Source organism: Drosophila santomea, chromosome X, assembly GCF_016746245.2.
Source record: "Drosophila santomea strain STO CAGO 1482 chromosome X, Prin_Dsan_1.1, whole genome shotgun sequence".
Classification (NCBI taxonomy): domain Eukaryota; kingdom Metazoa; phylum Arthropoda; class Insecta; order Diptera; family Drosophilidae; genus Drosophila; species Drosophila santomea.
In genome coordinates this window covers 9,687,881-9,709,204 of record NC_053021.2, presented here as the reverse complement: position 1 = coordinate 9,709,204, position 21,324 = coordinate 9,687,881, and the positions used below count along the sequence as shown (strand labels likewise).

The window sequence follows — 21,324 nt, the reverse complement described above, 5'->3', positions numbered from 1 at the left end:
ATTAAGTTGGGGTACCCATCCTTTCCAGCCACTTTTATCAATGATGAGCACCTGAAGTGATTTCTGAAAATTTATTATGATAAATGAGCTTACTCTTACTTTATTCCACATTCTTTAAGTTACATCTGCGGCTCATTATTCCAAAGGTAAACGTAAAATGCATAACATAAGGACTTATCTCTTACATCAAAATACTTTAATCCATTTAATTATTTTTTGTTGCTTCCCATTATCTTCGGTACATTCACTTAAGTAAACAAGAAACCAAAGTGTGTAATCTGTTTATGTGCATTTGCGATCTATATACTACTATTAATCCTTTGCTATTCGGTTTCGCGTTTGGGTAAATGAAAATATGCCAAATTGTGTGTACTCTTTAATATAATTCCTTTTCTTTTTTTAAAAATGTGCAAAACGACAGAGATAGATTTCAAAACAATAACTATAAAATGAGTTACGCAGAGAATTTTCGAATATGCTGTTTCGCGTGTGTATCAGTTTTCTCCTTTTTTTTTTGTTTTTCGTTAGGTTTCCTTAGATTTTTCCGTTTTCTTTTGAAAATTTAAGAAAATATATATTGTATATATATAGGCGCGAAAATTAATAATTAATTCAACATTTTTATATATACTATATAACTATATGTACTGTGTATGTATGCAGTTTCTGTTGCCGCTATCGCAAATTTGCTGTGGCTGTTCTGTTCTATTCAAATCAATTATGCATTTCTCGTCGTTGCGCCCGTGCATTTGAGGGCGTTGTAGGAATAGTGTTGCGTCCATGGTTGGTTGGATCCTGGTTGCTTTGCTGGCTGGTTGGCCCCGCCGACACAGTTGTCCCATCTTAGGCGAAGCCAAAGCCCTCAGAGCACTCGTGAATAGCCTTCAGCAGGCAGCTCCGCAGTTTGTCGTATGACTTGTACATGGGCAGATCCAGTTGGTTGAAGCTGCAATCGAGCAAGGATTAAGTTAATACGGTTTGTTTCAAGGTTTCCTTTAACTTGAGAATTCCTACTCACCAGGTATGTGCACAGGGCAAACGATCAGTGGATCGATCGTCCCGATGGATTTGGAACTTTTGAATCCCGTTCATGCCCTCCAGTGAGCCGAAGCCCTGCAGCGGCACCTTCGATGTGCCAGTGACGAATTGCAGGAACTTGGCGCGGTCCGCTTGGTCAAAGCTGCGCAGTGCACGCCAGAACCATTGAATCTAATGCATGTGGGAAGACATGGTTTAGAGCGGGATAGAAGAAGGAAATTTCACAATCAAGGTCTCACCTGGGCCGATTTAGAGGTGTACTTGTGGTACTCGGTGTTCGCCTTTAGATCTTCAATGTCAATATCCGGCAGGCCGGATATGAGAAGTTCCAGTTCTTGTTCGTTGAATATCGAAATTAAATGCTTTGGAATAATGTCGTAGAAGCCTTCAAGGAATGCGTCCAGTCTGTTGCGGAGGGGATCACGATTTAGAACCCATAGTATGGATAATATTTATATATATACTTACTGCTGTCGGATGGAACCGCTCATCTTAAGCTGGCACACTAGCTGCACATACTCAAACTTGTTTTCTTCGGTCACGGCGGTGTCGCGTCCGTTTGGCTTGAGATCCCGGATCTGGGTGACGCCGAACTCCTGCACCTCGGTGGAGAAGGTCAGCTCGTAGCCCAGAGTGGAGATGTCGTTCTTCATGAGATAATCGAGGCCCTTGTAGAACTCGTAGTCCTGCGACTCCATGTCCGTGTGCTTCACCTGTTTGCCCAGGATGTGCTTGTAAAACGATCTAGTGAAGTAGCACTCCAGCAATTTGTTGTCGTGCACAGCCTTGGCTATTAAAGTACATCAAAAGGGTTATAGAACGGTTCATCTAGGGCGAGTATTCGAAAATAACAGTCGACTTACCGATTACGCGGCCGACAAACTTGAAGTAGCTCAAGTGATTGGGGTTTGCATGGCTGGAGGGATTTATCATGTAGGTGACGCGATCGCCCGGCGATACGCAGAACAAGGCATACATCGGATTAAAGATCTCGCGGGATATGATCACATACCACTCGCGCAACAGGCCGCCAGCGTCCTGGCCTTCCTCATCTGTAAGGAAGTTTAAAAATATGAAAATCACTAGTAATTCGTTTGTATTGCTCCAAAACATACCCTCAAATACGATGTAGAAGCGGTTCTTCCACTCCTCCGGCCCCAGGCGGTACAGGACACGGAACGAGTCCTCAAAAACGGTTACGCGACGAACACTAACCGTGTGCTCCTCACGCCGGATGCCCTCATCCAGCCGCTCCAGCTCCGTCTGGAAGTACTTGCGCTTCACGTCAAAGTCCAGGATGCGCGTGTGGTCGACCAGTACGGCAAACGGCCCGTCGGAGAGATGAGTTGGTGATTGGCGTAGAATCTGGTTAAGAACGGTGCGGTGCTTCTCTGCGAATTGCAGGAATTTTTGACGGTCCTGCCTGAGCTGCGCCTCGTGCGCGCTTAACGCTGTGTTGCCGGAGGCGTTCGCCGAAAGCGGCGTGTTTGTGGATGCATCCTGCATTCGCGGCTCATCTGGTTTTATATAAATGTAGCAGGATGATTATAAGAAATAATGCTTTGCTTATTCCTAAACTCACCATCGAAACTAGCCGAACTGAGGGTGTTGGCGCTGCTGGCATCGTCCATCGAGGGACTGTACTCCTGGGCAGACGCTGCGGCTGCTCCCAGTCCTCCGATTCCACTGCCGGCAGCTGCTCGCAGTCCAGAGCCCACAGCTCCAGGCATGGAGCCGCGACCCGACTTCTTGGCCACACTGCGATGCGAGGCGTGGATGAGGAAGAAGGCCTCCACGGTCGGCTGCAGCACCAGGACGGCGAACTCGTCCTTGGACTCCTCCAACGCCACCAGGCACTCGCTGAGCGTGTGCCACAGCACGTCCAGGCAGAGGATCTGACTCAGAGTAGGCTTGGTGGACTTGCTAGCACTTGCCGCTGCATGATTGCCAACTCCCGGGGAAGCTGTTGCCTCATCGTCGTCCTCCTCGTCATCATCACCATCTTGTGCGGTCTGATTGGTTTCCATGGGTGGCGGAGGAGATATTGTGCTGGCAGATCCGGGAGCCATGTCCGAACTGCTACCGCCGGACGCACCTCCATCACCCTCAATATCGATGATATCGTCGTCGTTGTCGCCGGCAGCACCAGCGACTCCACCGCCAGTGGACAAACTATTCTGCGCCTCATACATGTCGCGTACCTGCATGAAGATCTTCAAGGTTCGCAGGAAGTACGGCTGGGCGGACGAGTTCGACATAAGTTTCTTCATCGACGGCAGTTGCAACTCGCAGGTGGGCTTGGCATTCTTTGGTGCCGAGATGATTACGTGCTCTGCGGTGAAGCGATCTTGCATTATGCCCTCGTGCACGGCCAAGTTTGGCAAGAGACTGGCTCCAGACACTGTGGGTTGGTATCCAGTTGTTGCTGCAGCTGCCCCAGAAGTGGACGCAGCTTGTGAGGTGGTGCCGGCCACGCTGTGGTGAATGTTGTACATGCGAATCTCGTTGAGCAGCATCTGTATCGCTTGACGCACCTCCTCGGCCAATCCCAATATCGCAGCGGTCAAGTACTGAATGAAAATGGCATTAGATGCCTGCGAGCACTGCGTCAAATTCACAATCAGCTTGGCTACGTTGTCCAGACCCTCGGTGGTGCCGCACTGGTGGGTCAGCACCTCAATGACCAGCTGGAGCTGCGAAAAGTTCTTAGAGTAGATCTTGCGACGCGGTTTCGATGGCGTCACCGGCAGGGCCACACTTAAAGTTGGCAGCTGGGTTCGCTTCGCTCCCGCATTGCTATCACCGGAGGCAGGATTACCGCTGGCTGGAGCTGCCTGCTCCTCAATGTTGGCGGCCACTCCGTCACCAATTTCCGTTGCTATGGGCTGGGTATTCTCGGCTGGTGCCGCCGCCGCCGCTCCCGCCACCTGGCCAATGGGTATCAGTGTGGGCATTTGATCGCTGAGTGGCAACTGCTCCTCCTCCTTAGGCAACTCTGTACTGAGCGAGGCGAGCAGCTTGACCAGCATATCGGTAAGATGGGGCGATCGGCATATAACCTTATAGGGAAGCATTTCCAGCAACTGGCCGAAGGGTGAGTCGCTGAACGAGAGGAAGTCCGCGGTATTCGCCTGCCATTCCCACGCCGGCTGCGAGGTTAGCGGAAACTGGGACACATTGGCTAATCGCACTTGTGTCTGTCGATCGATGTTTAGCACAACATCCCAGAAGTTCTTGGCGTTGGTTTGGTACGGTATCGAGTGCTGATTCTGGCTACCAGTGGACACTTTGGCCGTGGCAGCTGCCTTTGCCGCCGCCGCCTTCGATGTGGAGGGAGCTTCATCCAAGGGCGCTGAGGGTTTCGGGGCAGGATGATCGTCGAGTATGCCACGTAGCCGATTGGCCACCTGATAGCGACAGAATCTTGAACGGAAGTCCAAAGTTCCACCAGGTGGTACTTCATCGTAACCGGTCAAACCGCCAGTCGCTGCAGATCCAGATCCTGCGGCTCCTCCTGATCCAGCCGTGGGCGATGGCATGCCGAATACTGCACTCAATATTCGCCTGGCCTTCACCTCACGATTATAGGGCACAAAGCTGGACGGATAGTGCTTGGCTAGCACGAACAGCAGGTCCAGACAGTTGCGCACTATCATCTGTGCCGCCTGCGGATTGATGCTGATGCTCCGGGCACTGCCCTCATACAATCGGTTAATGAGGAATATGTTGCTCTTATAGCCAAAGGCTGCGTCCACACGCAGCTTCAGCCACTCCGGCTTGCCACCCGCCTGACCCGCACCGAAGTTCGCGTTGTCCTCGTTGGTCTTCTGGATTATGCTAATCAGGGCGCTAATGATCCAGTCCCGGGTGGGTTCGTGGTGGCACAGGTTGCGGATGACGCGATGCAATCGCATGCTGTTTACCTTCTGGTCCTCGACGAACAGGAAGAGCAGGAGTGTGGCCAATGAATCCGGATCGAGCAGAATGTTCTCGTCCTCCATCATCAGCAAAGCCAGTGGTTTGCCCATGGTTGGGGCATGATGTGCGTGTGCATGGTGATGCACAATCGTAGTATGCTGATGGTGTTGCGGCTGTGCATTGCCACTAGCATCATACCAAATGGAGCTGTGCCAGCGCGCCTCGTCCAGGCTCTGGAGCGTTGTCTGGAACCGGGCTGTAAAAATGTGAATATGTCATTAGGATTCATAAGCCAACCAACTATAGAAAGTATGATTACATACATAAGGCATTGCTGGGCGGATGAGCATCCATGCGGGCACCGTTGCGAGATTCCCAGTCGCGACGCAGGAACTGCGCCTCGGCAGCCAACTCCGGCGGCAAACTGGCTATCTGCGACTCCTCCATGTCGGTAAGAATCTAAAATTATAACCAATATAAAGCATTAGTTTGCTCAAAATCCAAATTCATAAATGGATAACTAAACTCACCGCTTGACGCAGATTCTCTGGCAGGTTTTGGAAGAAAGCAGCTGTGTCAACGGGATCCTCCGGATTGGCAGTCTGAGCCGCCTGTCGCTGCTGTTCGATGCGCTGCTGCATCAGCACCTCCGACTGTATGTTTAGTGGCAGGGCGGCGAGGAATTCAGGGTTGACCTCGACCAGCGAGTCATGGGCAATTTGGATGGCATTCTGCTGCGCTCGCTGACGGATGCGCTGCATGCGCAGGTGCTCTTGGATAACCTCCTCGCGCATCTCGCTAGGCAGAGCGGCCAGGAAGGAGGGATCCACGCCCTCGGGCACCTCCAGATCCCCTAGAGCAGCCCGCACCTCGGGACTCATGTCCGTTATGGTGGCTGTTGTTCCGCTCGCTCCACCAGACGTTGCCCCAGTAGAGGCGGAATCTTCTGTTGATGCTGGCGGTTGTGTACTTGCTGAGGTATCTTCTGCAGCGCCTGATTCCAATAGCGTTGGTTCTGCTGATGGTGCCGGCGGATTCGGAGAAGTAGATTCGCTGCTTTCTGGTGTCGGTTCCTGTTGGTTTGACTCGTTGGCAGCCTCTGTGCTGTCTGTGGCTACCGTTGAAACGGACGACTCTTCTCTATTGCCAGCATTGACCACCGTTCCAGGCCACAGATCGTCTTCTGTTAAGACCAATGGCGTCGTATCACTGGGCGGTGGCGGCGGAGGTGGTGGCAGCAACAACTGATCGTCCTCTGGTTGCGCTTCCTGTTGCGGCATGTCGAGAATGCCAGGCAGCACATCCACATCAACTTCAAGGGAAGGTGGCAAGGCAAAGTTTCTGTCTGTTCCCACAACATCCGGAGCGGTGACATTTAGCTGCTCCAGAGCCGCACTAGACATTGGCGTCGGCATGGACACAAGCGTCGGAGCTGGCGTTCTGTTCGCACTGGGTCGGTGGAAAATGGAGCCGGGCGGGTGCTCAAGACGCTGCAGACAGGCGGGTAGGTCGCGATTGGGCCGAGCGTTAATTAGCGCCGAGCCTGAAGTCCGCGAGGAATTTGTGTGTCCACTGGATCCTTGCAAGCGATTGCGTATCTGGCGATCGGCCAACTGGAATGGCGACAGAATGTGCGTTAGAATGTGTACCCAAATTTAAACCGCACAAATGTTACCTGCAACAGGAGCAGCTCTGCCTCATCGAGACGCGAGTGAGGTCGCGATGGTCTTCCGCTGGACGGCAGGAGTGGCACCGGTGGATGGCGCTGATGCTGTAGCACCGGCACCTGTGCCGCCGAAGAGGAGGTGTTCTGCTGTGGCTGTGATTCAGCTCCATCAGCTGATGTCCCTGTTGTCGTGCTGGTGGACGTTGCGCTTTCGCTATCCTGTTCGTTAGTTAGGTCAATCTCAGCGTAAATGTTAAAAGGCAGCTGACTATGCTGGCGCAATCCACCGCGTTGGCGAGGCGCTCGCGTTGTCGTTTGCGTCTCCAAGGAGCCACTGTTGTCAATGGACGCTGCAAGCAGATAATTACTTCAGTAAATTTTTGCCTTAATTTTTATATATGTATGTACTCACAAAAAAGCCTCGATGGTCCGCCCGTTGTGGCCGTGGCATCGCTGCTGGCACTATTTGCCGTTGCACTTGTCGCGTTAGGACCAAACATTGACGGAATCAGCACAGGAATCGAACTGCGGCGGGTGCCGCCCGTGGCAGAGGCTGCCACTGGTGGCACTACCATGCTGCTGCTTCCTGAGCCAGCAGTACCGGCGTTCGCCAGTATACTGGACGCAATCGATGCTGTCGCTGTGGGGTTTGCCGTGCCCGCAGATGACGTTGTGCTTGAGGATGTTGTAGTTCCACTGGAGACGGACGCCGGTGTTGTGGAATTGGTGGCCAATTGGCGGGCGGCCTCCTCCTGCTTGCGCTGCTGATGCGCTGTTTTCAGCTCCTTGATGAGATGCGGCAGCAGAAAATGAGCGGCATATAGACAGGCGTCCGTCTGGCTTTCCATGTCCAGGAGCGTGGCCTCTTCTAGCCACCAGTGGAGAGCTGTAATGGATGCATAAGAATATTAAGGTGTTTATTTGATAGGGTGAGGAACCCAAATACTCACCATCCTGAGTGAAAGTCTCCATCTGGGTCTCTTCAGTGGGGTTCTGATGCGTGGGCATGCAAACACAGTACTGCTGGTCCAGATATAGCAATCGACGCCGCACTCCGTTCGTGCAGAGCGTTGCATTCGGATGCTGTCCCGGGGTGCCACCGTTTGCACCGACCCCGCTGACGCCACCTCCGCCGGAGTTTGATCCTCCGCCACCACCTCCGCCAGCCACCGATGGTTGTTCGTTTAGCAGCTCACTCATGGTCTGGCCGCTGCCAGATGCACCACCAGTGCGCTCTAGTGACATGGAGGGTGTCAGGAAGACGTTCACCTCATTTCCGTTGGCGTTGCCAGCAACAGCTGCTCCGCTGCCCATGGAACTATCCATGCCCGAAATTCTAATAAAGTTAAAGTCCGGTGCCATCCACGAACCAGATGATGGACGCAATGCGGCTGAGGCAATTGCTCCAATACTAGCTGTTGTTCCGCCCGTAGAAGATCCTCGGCCAGAGCCACCGGCTGATCCTGTCACGCCTGCATTGCTTCCACTACCAGCATTTCCGCCATTCACATCAATGTCAAGTGGTTGGGCAATGGAGCTGTTCATTCGTACACGGAAACCAACCGGTGGTGTTGGCATTAAGCCGCTGCCCAATCGCTCGTACAGATAAGCCTCCGCCTGGGCGGCCGATGGTCCGCCAATTGGATCCACGTCAGGATCTCCATCGGGATCAGCATCCACATCGTCATCCTCATCATCCACCTCATCGTCGGGATTGGGTCGATTGGCGGAACCATCGCCAGAAGCATTAACCGCTGCACTGCGTCTGGGACGATTGTTCGAGGACACCATGGCGAGGGCGATGTCGATTTGGTTCTCCAGCTCCGCATCCATGACACTCTGACCCTCCTCCCGATCCTCATCGTCGTTGTCTTCGTCATCATCATCGTCGTCGTCCACATCGTCTTCATCCTCGTCATCATCATCATCGTTATCCACATCTGCATCGTTGGACGCGGTTTCAGAGGACTCCGGCTCATAGATGTGATCAAAGACCTCGATGAACTGGCGCGGTCGCTCTTCGTCCACATCTGTCTCGCTGTGCTCATCCACATCCTCATCGGGAGCGTCATCATCCTCATCTTCGTCCTCCTCATTTCGCTCGTCGTTCTCTGTGGAAGCATCCGAGTCCGAATCGGAGGTACTGACATCACCCAGCAGTGAGGCATTCAAATCGCGAGCTCCACCTGGAGCTCCCGTGTCTGATGAGGTGGACGCACCATCACTTCCACCACCGCCGCTGATTCCATTATCATTCACGACACCTGCGTTGGACCCGCTGCCGCTACCATTGCCACTGCCTACATCAACATCGGGATTGGTGCGCAAGCGAGGATCTCCGCTGCCGGAATTGTTTCCTGAGTTGGTGGAACTGGCTGTGGTGTTGCTTCCGTTTTGCTGCCCGGTTGAGCTTGCTCCAACGGATCCACTGCCGGATCCGGCGCCACCGCCGCTCCGTGAAGCCAGACGCAGTCCCTCGCTCTGCAGGAAATCGTCCCACAATTGATCAAAGTTGACCACTGGACGCACTGGACCTCCACTGGCCGATGATTGTCCTGCAGCAGAGGATGCAGAGCTCACGTTTGCCGGAGGATCATTGGTATCTCCGCCATTGCTACGCTCCTCGACTACGTCGATAACGGCTGCGGTACTGCCACCTGATCCTGATCCCGACACGCCTCCTCCGACACTACCCGTTCCAGAGCCACCACTTCCACCCACTCCAGATCCTGGAGCAGCTGAGTCCTCAGAGTCCACAGCCATATCGTCCGAGTTGAAGATGAACTCGAAGGCATGTCGCCGATCCGACAGTACATTCCGTATGATATCTCGCAGAACATGCTCTCCACCCATAGCGTTGGAACGCTCCACAGCAGAACTGACACCAGTGCGTGCCGCCAGACGAGGGTATAGTCGCCGGTTAATAATGGTGCCGTAGGTGTTGCCAGATCCTGGTCCGTTGCCATTGCTGCCGCCGGCGGTGTTGTTGCCATTGCCAGATGCATTCGCTCCGCCAGGGCCGCCACCGCCAAAGAGAATTCTCTTCGAGCCCAGCGTTGTGGTGGACACGCTGAATCTCAGCAGAATCTCCATGGGGCGCAGAATGGCCGCAAGGGTGCTCAGCGTATTGTGGTTGGACAGATCCTTGTACTGGGCCACTTTCGTCAGATAGGTCATCACGCCCTGGCGTAGGAGCACCCGGTACATATTGTTGCGGTGCATGTGCACCTTGTCGTACAGCATTGGTGACTCGATGAGATTGGGGAAGAGGCTCATCAAGACCTGCAGTCTCGTGTGCTTCTCGGCCGAATCCGGCTGGGCCAGGGCTCTGGCGACCGCGGCGTGCAGCTCCTCAGCTACATGCACCTGGACTCCGGGCTGCTGGTAGCAATCCGATAGGGAGCATATCAGTACGCGGGTCATTGTGCTGACCTCGGGCACATGATGCCGTTGGGTTATGGGCAGGAAGCGATCAAGGAGAACGCCCAGGAACGTCTGTTGCGGTGCGGAGATCAAGGGACTGTCCGCCGGTGTGTAAACATGGGACAAGAGGACACGCGGCACCAGCGACTGGTAGGCCCGGGTTGAATCCGCCAGCAGTTTTAGCAAAGTTGCCCTCGAGATGGTCGGCTTGGCATGGGTGTGTCCGCTGGTCGGTATGTGCCAGGTGCAACAGCATGGCTCGAACTTTTCAGTCGCCTGAGCTTGGCCAGCAGCTGTAGCACCTCCGCCGCTGGAGGATTGCTTCTTGCTGGACACGGGTGCGGGGGTTTCCTGGAATCGGAAATATAACTAATAAAATAACATTTAGTGTATGAAAATTTTAAAACCAAAAGTAGTCAAATATCGTATATACATATGCACCTAGTAAAATAAACAAACAGCTTTTTTTTTGCGCTGGTAACTCACCTCATCATCATGGCATCCCTGCGCCGTCCCTGGCGGCTGATCCGGCTGCAGTAGCTCCGCAGCGCCCTGACCTCGATCCAATGATCCAGTGCCGCCGTAGTGCCAACACGGCTGCACCAGTCCATGCAACAGATCCTTGAGCACGGCCACCGATGACTGCACCTGAGGATCGTCTTTCAGCTCATCCTTAGCCGCTGGTGGTGGTGTGGGGGTGGCACCGCCAGCTGCCGCCGTCGGTTGCTGGCCAAACTTGGACTTGACCATGACACGGGCATCGTCTGCCAGCGTTGTGCTGTTCGTGTTCAGCAGATACTCTCCCTTTAGCATTTCCTTTGCGGCAGCCACGAAGATCTGCGGATTACGCGACACCGCCGATGACACCTGGGTGAGCACGTAGATAAGGTCGCGATGACCCACAGGCACTATCCCGGCTGCTCGCATGCCCAGCACGCGTTCCATGGCCTCCTGGAGCACGGGCGGAGCCTCTAGAACGTGACGCAGAATGATGTTCGCATAGGTAGGGAAACCCATGAAACTGCATGCCTGCTGGAGGTGCAGCAGCATTCGCACTCCGCCACGCCGGATGAACACCTGAGCATTATCGTAGTTCCGCGTCAGTCTCGCACAGAGACGGAGCAGCGAAAGCTTCGTCTCGTTAAGCATCTGATGCGATGGCTGCAGTAGGTCAACAATGCTGCCAATGATGCGCCCGCAGTCGAACTTGCTCAGGCCCACCTGCTCCTCGTTAAGTATGATTTTCTGTGTGCGCTTGGGTATGGGTGGCGAACCACCCGACTGAGACTTGTTCTTGGCAGCTGCAGCAGCCGCTGCGCTCTTCTGCCGCGACTTACTGCGCGTCGTCATAGTGGCAGGCGGTGATCCGCTACTGGCTGCTGTTGCGCCGTCTTCATTTGTCGCCTCCTCGTTGGGATTTCCTGAATTCTCCGCCTGCTGTTGCTGGCCATCGGTAATGTTGATAAGCTGGCGCAGTGAAATCAGCTCATCGTTATGCACAGTTCCTGATCCGTCGGGTGCAGTGCGCACAACGCGGTTAAGCAGATGCTCTACCTTGTGGGGCGCCATCGGATTGTGCAGAGAGGTAATGGCCTCGCTAAGTTTCAGGGCCGGGCAGACAGGTCGATGTGTTCCAGATGCTTCGCTCACCTGGGTCATGCAGTTCAGGCTCACGGTGCACCGCTGGCGTCCAATGTTGATGTGCAGCCAGCGTTCACCGGCCGCATAGGCATTCCGGATGAGTTCGTTGTTGGCCTCCGAGTAGGCATTCCACTTGCCTGTGGAGGCATCGTACCAGCGCCACACATCGCTGCTTACTGCTCGCATGTTGGCCTTGCGCTGCAGGATGTGACTGATGCTATCAATGGCATCGATTAGATCCACCAGATTTTGCACCCAACGCGGCACCGTCGCACGCTGCTGGCCGGTATTCGTTTCGGTCGATTGTTCCAACATCCACTGGCTCATGCAGTCCAGCAGCTTAACCAGTGACACCATCGCGTCCTGGGCGGTTATTGCCTCCACCAGCGGCCGATGTAGATCACTGTAGTTCTCCTCAAGCAGCAGCGTCGACGTCTTGAGCCGTACAAACAGCCTGGTGGCTGTCATTCCAGTTAGGCATTCCTCTAGGCGTGAGGCCTTCGATCCGGTTGTCTTGGCTGGTTCGAACAGTTGCAATGTGAAGTCCACCCACTGTATGATGTTGCGCACAAAGTTGGTGACGAATACCTGCTTGTTGAGGTGATTATGGCGTCTGTACAGCACGGCAATCAAATCCGCAGCACTGTTGACCGTATCCGGTATTGCCTCCATGAACTCGAAGGCCCTCGAGATGGCTTCGTCGCAAAAGCGATCAAAGATCAGCGACGGCATCAATTTAAGGTGCTTGTAGTCATAGCTAGAGTTGGGCGAAGTGGAGGATTTGCTTTGCGTCGACTCCCCATCCGCGGGTAGATCCATGTCAATGTCCATTGTCGAAGTCGATGGCGGTGGCGGCGGTGGTGGAGCGGAGCTGCCCGACTGACCACCAGTCGTCGATAGAGGACTTGCCTCTGGGTTGTTCAGCAGGTAATCGGTGGCCTCCTCCAAAGACGCATTTGTCCGCAACGCTTCGATGACATGATAGTGCATGAAGCCCATGTCCGTTAGCGTCTTGATGTGATCCGCATTCAATCCATCATCTGTGCTCCGGATGTACAGGTTCTCGAACTTGATCTCCTTCATTCGAGTGTGATAGCGATCAAGCAGCGTCTGGTGTGACTTAATCAAATGCTTTAGGATGAGAATCATGGTCTCAAACATGCTCGGTCCATAGTTGGGAATCGGGCGTCGTGCCCAGATTCTGCGCAGTGCTTGCATAGCTAGCTGGTGGATGTGTATTAGGTAGAAGACCGGCTCAAATGGAACCGAGTCGGGCAGGTAATTCAGACGGGGACTCATCGTGTACGGCGAGTCCAACATGGCTCGAGGATTCACCATCTTCTCGAGCAGCTGCAGCCAAGCATCGAGAAACTCACCTGTGCCCTCCGGACAATCACGTTTGTCATCCTCATGGGATTGCATTAAGTCCTCCATGGAAGCCCACTGATCGAACTCGAATTTCTGGGATACATTATCCAGCGACAGGGCCCAATAGAACATCTCAAAGAAAGCCTTCAGTCCGTTCTCAGCGCAGAATTGCGATATCATTAAATGGAAGGCGCTACGCTTATCGTCGAACAGCATTGGACCCGTGAATCCCACCGAGCAAATGAGGAAGGTAAGCTTTAGTTTCGGCACAGGCTTGGGCAGAATGCTCTCGTGACTAAATCCGTTCACCAGGATCGAGCTGAGGATGCGGGCTATTTCGCGCGCTTCTGGTGTAGGAACTTTGTTGATATTACTGATCAGATCGTTGATGCGACGCTGCCGTGTTTGTGGTGATCCCACCGATAGTTTCACCAATGTGCCTAGTAGCTCTGCAAGAGCTCTTCCCAATCGGGAGCTCGCTGCCAGCAGGGATTTAATGTATCGGAACTGCTCCTCAGGTGTATACTTTGTACGGAATTCCGCAGCGCGTTCCAGTTTCCTCGAGAGCTCTGCCTCGGTTAGGGGATCCGCAGTACCAGCTGCCGCTGACATTTGCGCTGCGATCTCATCCCAGATAAGATCCGGATGCTGAGTGGGTTCATCGGAACAAAGATTCAGCAGGATTGTGCTCTCCCACACCAGTGAGATATACAGCTGGACGAGCTGCTGCAGCAATTGGACTCCGGTCTCCCGATTGACACCCCACCGCTTCAGTAGAATGGCTCGCATGTCGTTGGAGGCGTTTCGGCAAAGATGCACAAGCATCACTACGTAGCCGTGCACAAAACTCATGTTGTGCAGAATTGGTGTATATTCGGCGTTGGCAAAGCCATCCTCCAGCCGCTGGCAGCAGACTAGTTCCGCCAGCAGGACACTGCCGCCGGGAAAAGTGAAGTGCTTGATCAGTGGCTTCAGCTGGGCCACAATGTCCGCCAGCTGCTTGAGTGCTACATCCAGCACTTTGGTTTCTTGTGCCTGGCTGAGTATGGCCTTGCACACATTGGCCACCGCTTGGGAGGTGGTGGACACCGGCGAATCCACTGGAAGATTGGGCAGCGACAGCAGCTGCAGGATGGGCTTCAATCCCCCATGGAGAACAAACTCGCGACAGTGATCGCCGTTAGGACTGTTGCTGAATATCGCCTCAATAAACTTCATCACATTGAGGATGTAGTCGATGAGAGGGATGGCCTCTCGCTCCGGTGGGGTCACCACCTTAACGGCTTGCGATGCTGCTGCCGGCGCACCTGTAGCTCCAGCTCCAACAACCCCTCCCGCCTGTTGTGTTCTGGGTGTGGTTGCTCCTCCACTTTGACCCGGTGTCGTGGGCTGCTGCTGTTGCTGTGATGCGGAGCTCATTTCGTCATCATCATCGTCGTCATCTCCGCTGCTATCGTTTGTATCCGCTGCACCCTGCAGGACCGATGAAGATCCTCCCGTGCCAGCTACCATGACCATGGGCGATGGTGTTGAAGCCACGTGATGGCCACTGCCATGGCTCCCGGAACCGGAGCCAGAGCCGCTGCTTTCCTTGTTCGCCCGCCAGCAAATGAAGCTGGGATCAGAGCCAAGGCGAACTAGCTCGTTTAACAGCCTGACAATCGCCTCTGTGGCATCGGCCCGCAAGTAGGGATGGTGTTTGATCAGATCATCCATGGCATTGCCCAAGTTGGTTGCTGTATCGCCCAGCGGATCAGAGGAGCGGCGCCGTCGCATGGCCACCAAGTAGTCCGGCGAAAGCAGCACCTTCAGCACCTTATCAAACGGATCGTAGGAAAGGAACTCAAACAATCCGCGCTCATTTAGGCACAAGGCGGAAAATACGTTGGGGAGGGATCCCAACACCTCCCGAGTTGCTGGCACATCCTTCTGGAGCAGCGCCTTTAGCATGACACTGGTGATGCCCAGATCCTGCAGCGAAGATAGCAGCGATGGTTCGTTAAACACGTACACAGTAACCACATCGGTGGCCAGGAGAAACAGCGAGGGTCCGTAGTATTCTGCATTGGCGATGATGTGGCGCAGCGATTGGGTCAGACTAGTCTCCATGATGTTTCGCATGTTGCTAAAGTGGGCATGGTCCTGGATGCTCTTCTTCAGGAAGTTCAGCATTGACTTAAGAAGCGCGGCTCGCTGGGTGACGCAGGACGGCTTCTTCGGCGCTAGGCTGCTCGGCAGCTGCGAAGAGAGCTCCGCCTTGCGTTCGGCCAGTGGACGGGCGTAGTAGCTATTTGTTGGATACATAATAGCCGGCGGGCGAGCAGCACTCCCATCTCTGTTGATTAATCCCGCAGCCGTTCCGGATGTACCTGATGCTCCCCCGCCTGCCGAGCTGCGTACTCCGCCAATGTCCAGGAGTCCCGCTCCTGAGCCAGCTCCACCACTATGCTCATGGTAAGCTCTGTATGCGCTGTTGCCGGCACCACTGACGCCGTCACTGGAGTTCTCGCGACGCGGCGATCCACTTCCACTGGCCACGGATGCGTTCTCTCCAGCACCATCTAAAATGGAGTGTTGGATAACCAACGAAGAAAACAATATAATTACTAAGAATCGTCTATTACTAAGAAATTCAATTTGAGAGATCAGTAAACTTAGATATATAATAATGTTGATGTTGGTTTCTTGAATGTCAGATTACAGAAATTGAAATCAAAGCAATGGAACCGCTTTTATTACTACGCACCTTCCACATCCTCGTCAACGTGGTCCAGCGAGGTGTCCAACTTGTGATCGTCGCGTAGTGTCGACTCCTTCAGCGTGATGCCGATGTCAGCCAATGCCTTGCAGCAGCTCTTTATCTCCTTCTCCAGGCGGTCAATGAACACGTTAAGTCCGTTGTTCTGGTGAAAGCGGGCGATATCGATGTTGGTGATCAGATCGATCACACGCACTGCCCGCGTCACGAACGTGATGTGCTCAAGATCGACTCCTGGCCAGCTGATAACACACAGCAGGGATTGCATCATGCCGCTTTTAACAAGAGCAGTGCCGCCCATTTCATAGCTCGCCAGGTGATACAGCAAAGAGAATAGTGAGGTGGCCAAGATGAGCGGGTAACGCTCGGTTAGTCCGTGGGTGGTTAGATTATCGATGCAGTCACGAACCAGCAGCGGCAGCGTCCCGCCCTGCCGCTCTGCTCCTGTGTAGTGAACGATCTTCATCAGGCGCGACCCGGCCCTGCTGCACAGAAAACAAAAAAGAAAAGCAATTATCGGGGAATATAAAACACAGACAACTTAGCCGCAGTCAATCGCTTACCTTGGCACATTCGGATTGCGGTCGAAGTGTAGCATCGATGTGAGTGTACGGAGCACAGCCGCCCTTATCTCTACGAGATGCACGTCCTCTTTGTCAATCAGCTCGCACAGCTCTTCGCCAAAGCCGGCATATAACACCTTGTCCGTGTTGTCCTGCAGGGCATTTGAGTAGATCAGAATAGAGACAGCCTGTAGCCGCGCCTGGACGAACTGAAGTCGCAGTTTGTAGTTGTTGAAGCCTGAGATCAAGCGCACCCGATGGGCAATGCGCATCTATGGAGGACATTGGTCAGTTTAATATCTTTAAAGTGTTGAATTTCAGGCAACACACCTTGATTGCCTCACTGGGCTTTGAGATCTGTCCGGCAATCGTTTTGATCACCTCGGGAGCTGATGCCGTGTGGCAGAGGTCCATCATGTCAGGGATTTCTAGCTGGGCGGCGTGACCGTGCTCGTCCACATAGTCGATGCACAGCTGGTAGAGGAATTCCAGCTTTGGCTCGCCAATGCAGCAGTCCTTGAGCGACAGGCCGTAATTAGGATCGCCCCAGCGCTAAAAAGTATATTATTCATTATAAAAAACACTGAAAGGCCACCACAACCAATAACATGACCAACCTCGGCTATGTTGAAGAGTTTGACGATCAGTAGCTCCTTCTTCTCGAACGGCAGGCGGGGTATAAAATTGCTGCGCTTGGAAAACATGTAGAGCAGGTTGAGGACGGCCAGGACAATGTCCATGTTCTGAGAGGAGAGCAGCACCGTCAGATGTTCGATGGAGTTGTACAGGTGACGTGAAAACGAGTGCTCGATCAGCAGTGTGGTAAAGTTGAGTACGTGCAGTAGCAGTGTGACATCCTGAGAATGATAAATGGCATTATAGATGTGTATTTGTATTTATCATAAAAACTTGAAGGTCTTTTGGGTTTCACATTTTCGGAATAAGAGCATTACATTTATTAACAACGTTTTAAAGAACATACACTTTATTAATAGGTTTTAAAGGAACTGCATTGGGTCAAATTTAGTAAATAGTTCTTCTCTTGCGAACTTTCGGAATTCTGCTATTCATTTCATCAAGGACAACTTTTCATAAATTCAATACAGATATCTAAGCTGAATGAATCCTTGGAAACCTGAAGAATTGTTCAAGGATACGCCATGAGAACTAACCGTTGTCCTTACCGTTTCCTGGAAGTTGGTGTCACACTGCAGCACAAACTCGTTGCCGTTGACATGGCGCGATGCCTCCTCGAGGATCTTGTCAAACCTATCGAGGATCTCGATCCAGTGATACAGCTCGCACTTCCCATAGATCCAGACGTGGACGGTGTCGAGGAACTCAAGGAGCTCGGCCCGCGTTCGTCGCTTAGTCAGCTCATCTATGAGCTCGCGGCACTCGGCCGTTAGCTCTGAGGAGCCCTTCTTCAGCTTCACCGTATCCACCTTCATTTCGGCAATTGTTTGTGGAGCTTCTGGAGCAGCAGGTGGCCACCACTATGGGTGGTGCTCCTCCTCCTCCGCCTCCTGCTTCTCCCTTTTGCTCCTCTTTCGTTGGCCGGGCGTTGAGTTAGTGATTCGTATAAAATGTTTGTTTTCTAGCTTAAAAGGCGTCGGTCGTCGATCGCTTACAGATTGGGCATCGGATTGTGGTTTAAACGTGTACGTCAGCGTGTTCAATAAACTGCAATGAAATGGAGAAGAGTGACATTTATGGTTGATTACTACAAAATAGAACAAGAATTCCGGAACACACAAAATGAAAGTAAAAAAAAAACACACATGCGTTTGCTACGCTTCGATTGAGAATTTCAATTCTGATTTTTGGGTTCTCCATCGCGCTCGTTCTTTTGAACATTTTCGGTCTCTTTTTGCGTATTTTCGCAATCTAACTGCACTTGTCAGCTGAGCCAAGCCAATTGGACAGAAACTTCCAACTGGCAACAGTGCAAAGAACGGGAAAAACAAAAGGAAACCCAAACAGAGCGCGCGCGCATTAACAGACTTTTGTTGTTGTGTTTTGGATTATAAAGAAATGAGGTGTACGACTTGGATTTCCGATTCATTTGTTGTTTTGCACTATTTTCTTTCACAAACACGAGCGCACACACACACACACACACACACACATGTCAAACGCAACATGTTTGAGCAAAATGTCAAATGAGCGCCAAGCGCAGAAAGGTGCAAGGCGAAAAGAGAGAGAAAGGAGCGGAGAAATAGAGCGAAAAAGAAGAGAAATGGAGGGGAGATGCGTAAGTCAAGGTTGACACAACAACAAAACAGAAGACTGCAGCAAACTCCTTTTCCCCACATACACACAAACAGACACACACGCACTTTATTTCAGGGAAAACACACACTCTTTTTACGCCAATTTCCGCTTAATTCACAGTAAACAAGTGAAAATGAGAAATGTACGTATGTATGCCCGTGTCTGGTTCACCGAATTTTCATTATTGCAGCACTGGCAGCCACAGCAACAACAACACTAAAAACTCTCTCCACTCTCTCTGCTGCATTTTTCCTTGGTTTCGGGGCTGTTTCAAGCAAACATACTCTCTTCTTTTTCACACACGAATGTATAGCGTATTTAAAAGTTGAAGAAAATTGCCGTGACTGTAATACAACTCAACAACAAAAAAATATAGACGAAAAGAGAGCAGCGAAAAGAAATTGCCACAGTCAGAACAGAAACAATGCAGTGGGTGAGTGTGTGGCTGTGTGCGTGCGTGTGACTGTTTGTGCGAGTGTGTGCTAGCACTAATGTCTGTGCGTGTGTTTATGCGTTCTCGGAAATTCGGCTAGCGATACTCACAATTATATTAAACTGCAGCATATTGCTGCTTTTCTTACTTCGATCTTAAACGCTCTTATTTGCTTAATTTAACAATCTCGAGTTTTGTGAAATGAAATTTCCACAGACGAAATGCAAGCATAGATAGTGTGACCAGGCACCGCAAACGCTGCAATCCTCGACAACTATCAATTGCAATCGGCCTTGCCTATCGGTGGCTATCGATATGGTTAGGTTTTAATATATATTTTAGCAAAATAATGAAAAAACTTTGATATTTTGTTGTCAAAGCCCAACATTAAATCAAACTTTAATCGAATCTAAGTTGAAAGTCGCAGCCTGGTGACTTTCGAATAAATGTATATTAAAATGTATCGATAGTTAAAATACTTAATCGCTATAATGTATATTTTTTAATTTTCCTTCCTTTTGATTTGAAAATCGAACAGGATTGATAATTGTAAAACTATCGACAGTTCTTTAATCACTGAATTTTAAATTTGTAATTTTTAAAATGTGTATTTCTTTATTTCGAATTATGGCGAGTTTAACTCTTTCTCATACAAAAATGTAGCCCTCCTCGGTTTTACTACTTACAAAGTATTTATTTTTGTAGTGTTATTTACATTCTTAAACTTAATCGTCATTCTTAAAAATTAACTTGACTACTGAACGACAAAAGGCTTAAACATTCCCTAAAAATAGACCAGGGTGATATTTTCCTGTGGGATGATTTGCGAGAACTGAGCACAGGGACTACATGAACACATATGTAAACAATGGAACTTGTTGGCCCTAATCTAGACTTATGGATTAGAAGGTATGTTGGAGCTGCGTGCTATTGACATCGGAGCTCTGAAACTGCCCAGTTTCAGCCTCGAACAGCACCTGCTGGATGCGGAGTTTCGCCACCGATCGAGAATATGAATCCGGAATGGTTCGCAGCTGGGAGGCGATGCTCTGGCCGAAAATCATTAGCTCATCCTCTCCGGCCGAGTCCAGACTCGTATTGTACTTAGGTTTTCGTTGTGTCGGCGTGGGTGGGAGCTGTTGGGAGCTGCTGCACCCCTGAGGATGTTGCTCCTGCTGTGGTTGCTCCACCAGGCAGAGTGAGGAATCATCCAAGATTAGCTCGGCTTTGCTGGCGCGAGTATTTTCCGCAGCCATTGAAATTATGCAGCTGCTTGCTGTAGGCTTGCTTCGGTCCAAAGGACACTCCTCTGGCTCGGCATCCACCTCTGCATCCTCTTCCTCTAGCGCATCCTCACTCATACTGATATCTGCGGCGGCAGTGAAAAGAAGTTTGCTCTGGGGCAGGGTCGTCTCCTCCGCTTTAACTGGCGTTGGTGGAGCACTAGCATGCTTGTTTTTTCCCTGCAGGTGGACCAGATGTCAGATTTACATAAGAACCAGAATAAAGATCGAGAAATCCTACCCTTTTGCAGTGGGAAAGGGAAACGGAGCGCAGGAAGGAGTCGGCCAACTTAAACCAAAATAACTTGGGCTCGTAGCTTCTTCCCAGCTCCTTCTCGCGCATCCAGATGCGCAGCTCCTTGGAGTAGACGGTACGCACACTCTTGATCTTAAGCTTTATGTCCACCACCGTCAGTTGGGGTATCTTTAGGGAACGGATTATCGCCCCGTAGGCCTCCTCACGGGACACCCGATTCTTGTACGAGTCCAGCAGCGAGTTGTAGAGACACGGCTGGCGACGGTATGCCTCCAGGAACTCCGTGATCGGGATCTTGGTGTCGCTCAGCTTGGACATGACCAATTCCGAATTGGGGCCTTTTTGGGCCAATAAAAAAACACAACACAACTTTTGTTTACACTTGTTTAGTGTGGCCAGTCGATGGGTGGATTGAATATGACCAGATTTCGAAGGCGTTGTCTGCATATATATTGTTTGCTGACCATTATATTACATTTAAATAAAATGTGAATAAGTGTAACCTATATAGCTATTTTAAATATTTAAGGAGAACATTGTTAAAAGTTTGTAATTTCCAATTTCAAAGTAATAGCAATGTGCCTATTTCTTCATCTTTTAATGAAAACAAAATATTAAATGTAATTTGCAATTTACAAATATATTTGACCTAGTCTTGATAGAGTTAATTTAAGCGAATGCAAGCTATTGATTTTCAATCAAT

The 21,324-nt window shown here is 51.4% G+C and overlaps 2 protein-coding genes across 8 annotated transcripts; both read right to left on the bottom strand.

Moving 5' to 3' along the window:
- Positions 1-57: 57 nt before the first annotated feature.
- Positions 58-19,355, bottom strand: LOC120455676 (E3 ubiquitin-protein ligase HUWE1). Of its 7 annotated transcripts, none has more exons than XM_039642082.2 (19): positions 19,231-19,355; positions 17,548-18,058; positions 16,993-17,232; positions 16,706-16,927; positions 16,376-16,647; positions 15,801-16,297; positions 10,532-15,615; positions 7,573-10,414; positions 7,035-7,508; positions 6,632-6,972; positions 5,487-6,569; positions 5,280-5,415; positions 2,621-5,212; positions 2,154-2,555; positions 1,902-2,090; positions 1,507-1,828; positions 1,278-1,443; positions 1,019-1,209; positions 58-946 (listed from the first exon to the last, which is right to left on the bottom strand). In XM_039642082.2, the coding sequence occupies exons 2-19, from the start codon at positions 17,824-17,826 to the stop codon at positions 844-846; spliced, it is 15,435 nt and encodes a 5,144-aa protein (XP_039498016.1). In that variant the 5' UTR covers positions 17,827-18,058; positions 19,231-19,355; the 3' UTR covers positions 58-843. The 7 variants fall into 7 exon arrangements, with proteins under 7 accessions (XP_039498016.1, XP_039498014.1, XP_039498020.1 ...); XM_039642080.2 differs by having other exon boundaries at positions 19,193-19,348; XM_039642086.2 differs by having other exon boundaries at positions 7,573-10,396; positions 19,193-19,348.
- Positions 19,356-19,725: 370 nt separating this feature from the next.
- LOC120456982 lies at positions 19,726-21,033 on the bottom strand. Its single transcript, XM_039644131.2, has 2 exons — positions 20,607-21,033; positions 19,726-20,545 (listed from the first exon to the last, which is right to left on the bottom strand). The coding sequence occupies exons 1-2, from the start codon at positions 20,937-20,939 to the stop codon at positions 19,985-19,987; spliced, it is 894 nt and encodes a 297-aa protein (XP_039500065.1). The 5' UTR covers positions 20,940-21,033; the 3' UTR covers positions 19,726-19,984.
- Between the last annotated feature and the right edge of the window lie 291 nt (positions 21,034-21,324).

What these genes read in the sequence shown, in the direction of transcription:
- LOC120455676 (XM_039642082.2), bottom strand. Translation starts at nt 17,826, where the DNA reads ATGAAGGTGGATACGGTGAAGCTGAAGAAGGGCTCCTCAGAGCTAACG. An exon ending in CGGACCATCGAGGCTTTTTT is followed by an intron (nt 6,973 to 7,034) that starts GTGAGTACATAC and finishes ATCTGCTTGCAG; the next exon opens with CGTCCATTGACAACAGTGGC. An exon ending in ACACCTCTAAATCGGCCCAG is followed by an intron (nt 1,210 to 1,277) that starts GTGAGACCTTGA and finishes CACATGCATTAG; the next exon opens with ATTCAATGGTTCTGGCGTGC.
- LOC120456982 (XM_039644131.2), bottom strand. Translation starts at nt 20,939, where the DNA reads ATGTCCAAGCTGAGCGACACCAAGATCCCGATCACGGAGTTCCTGGAG. An exon ending in CCCTTTCCCACTGCAAAAGG is followed by an intron (nt 20,546 to 20,606) that starts GTAGGATTTCTC and finishes GTCCACCTGCAG; the next exon opens with GGAAAAAACAAGCATGCTAG.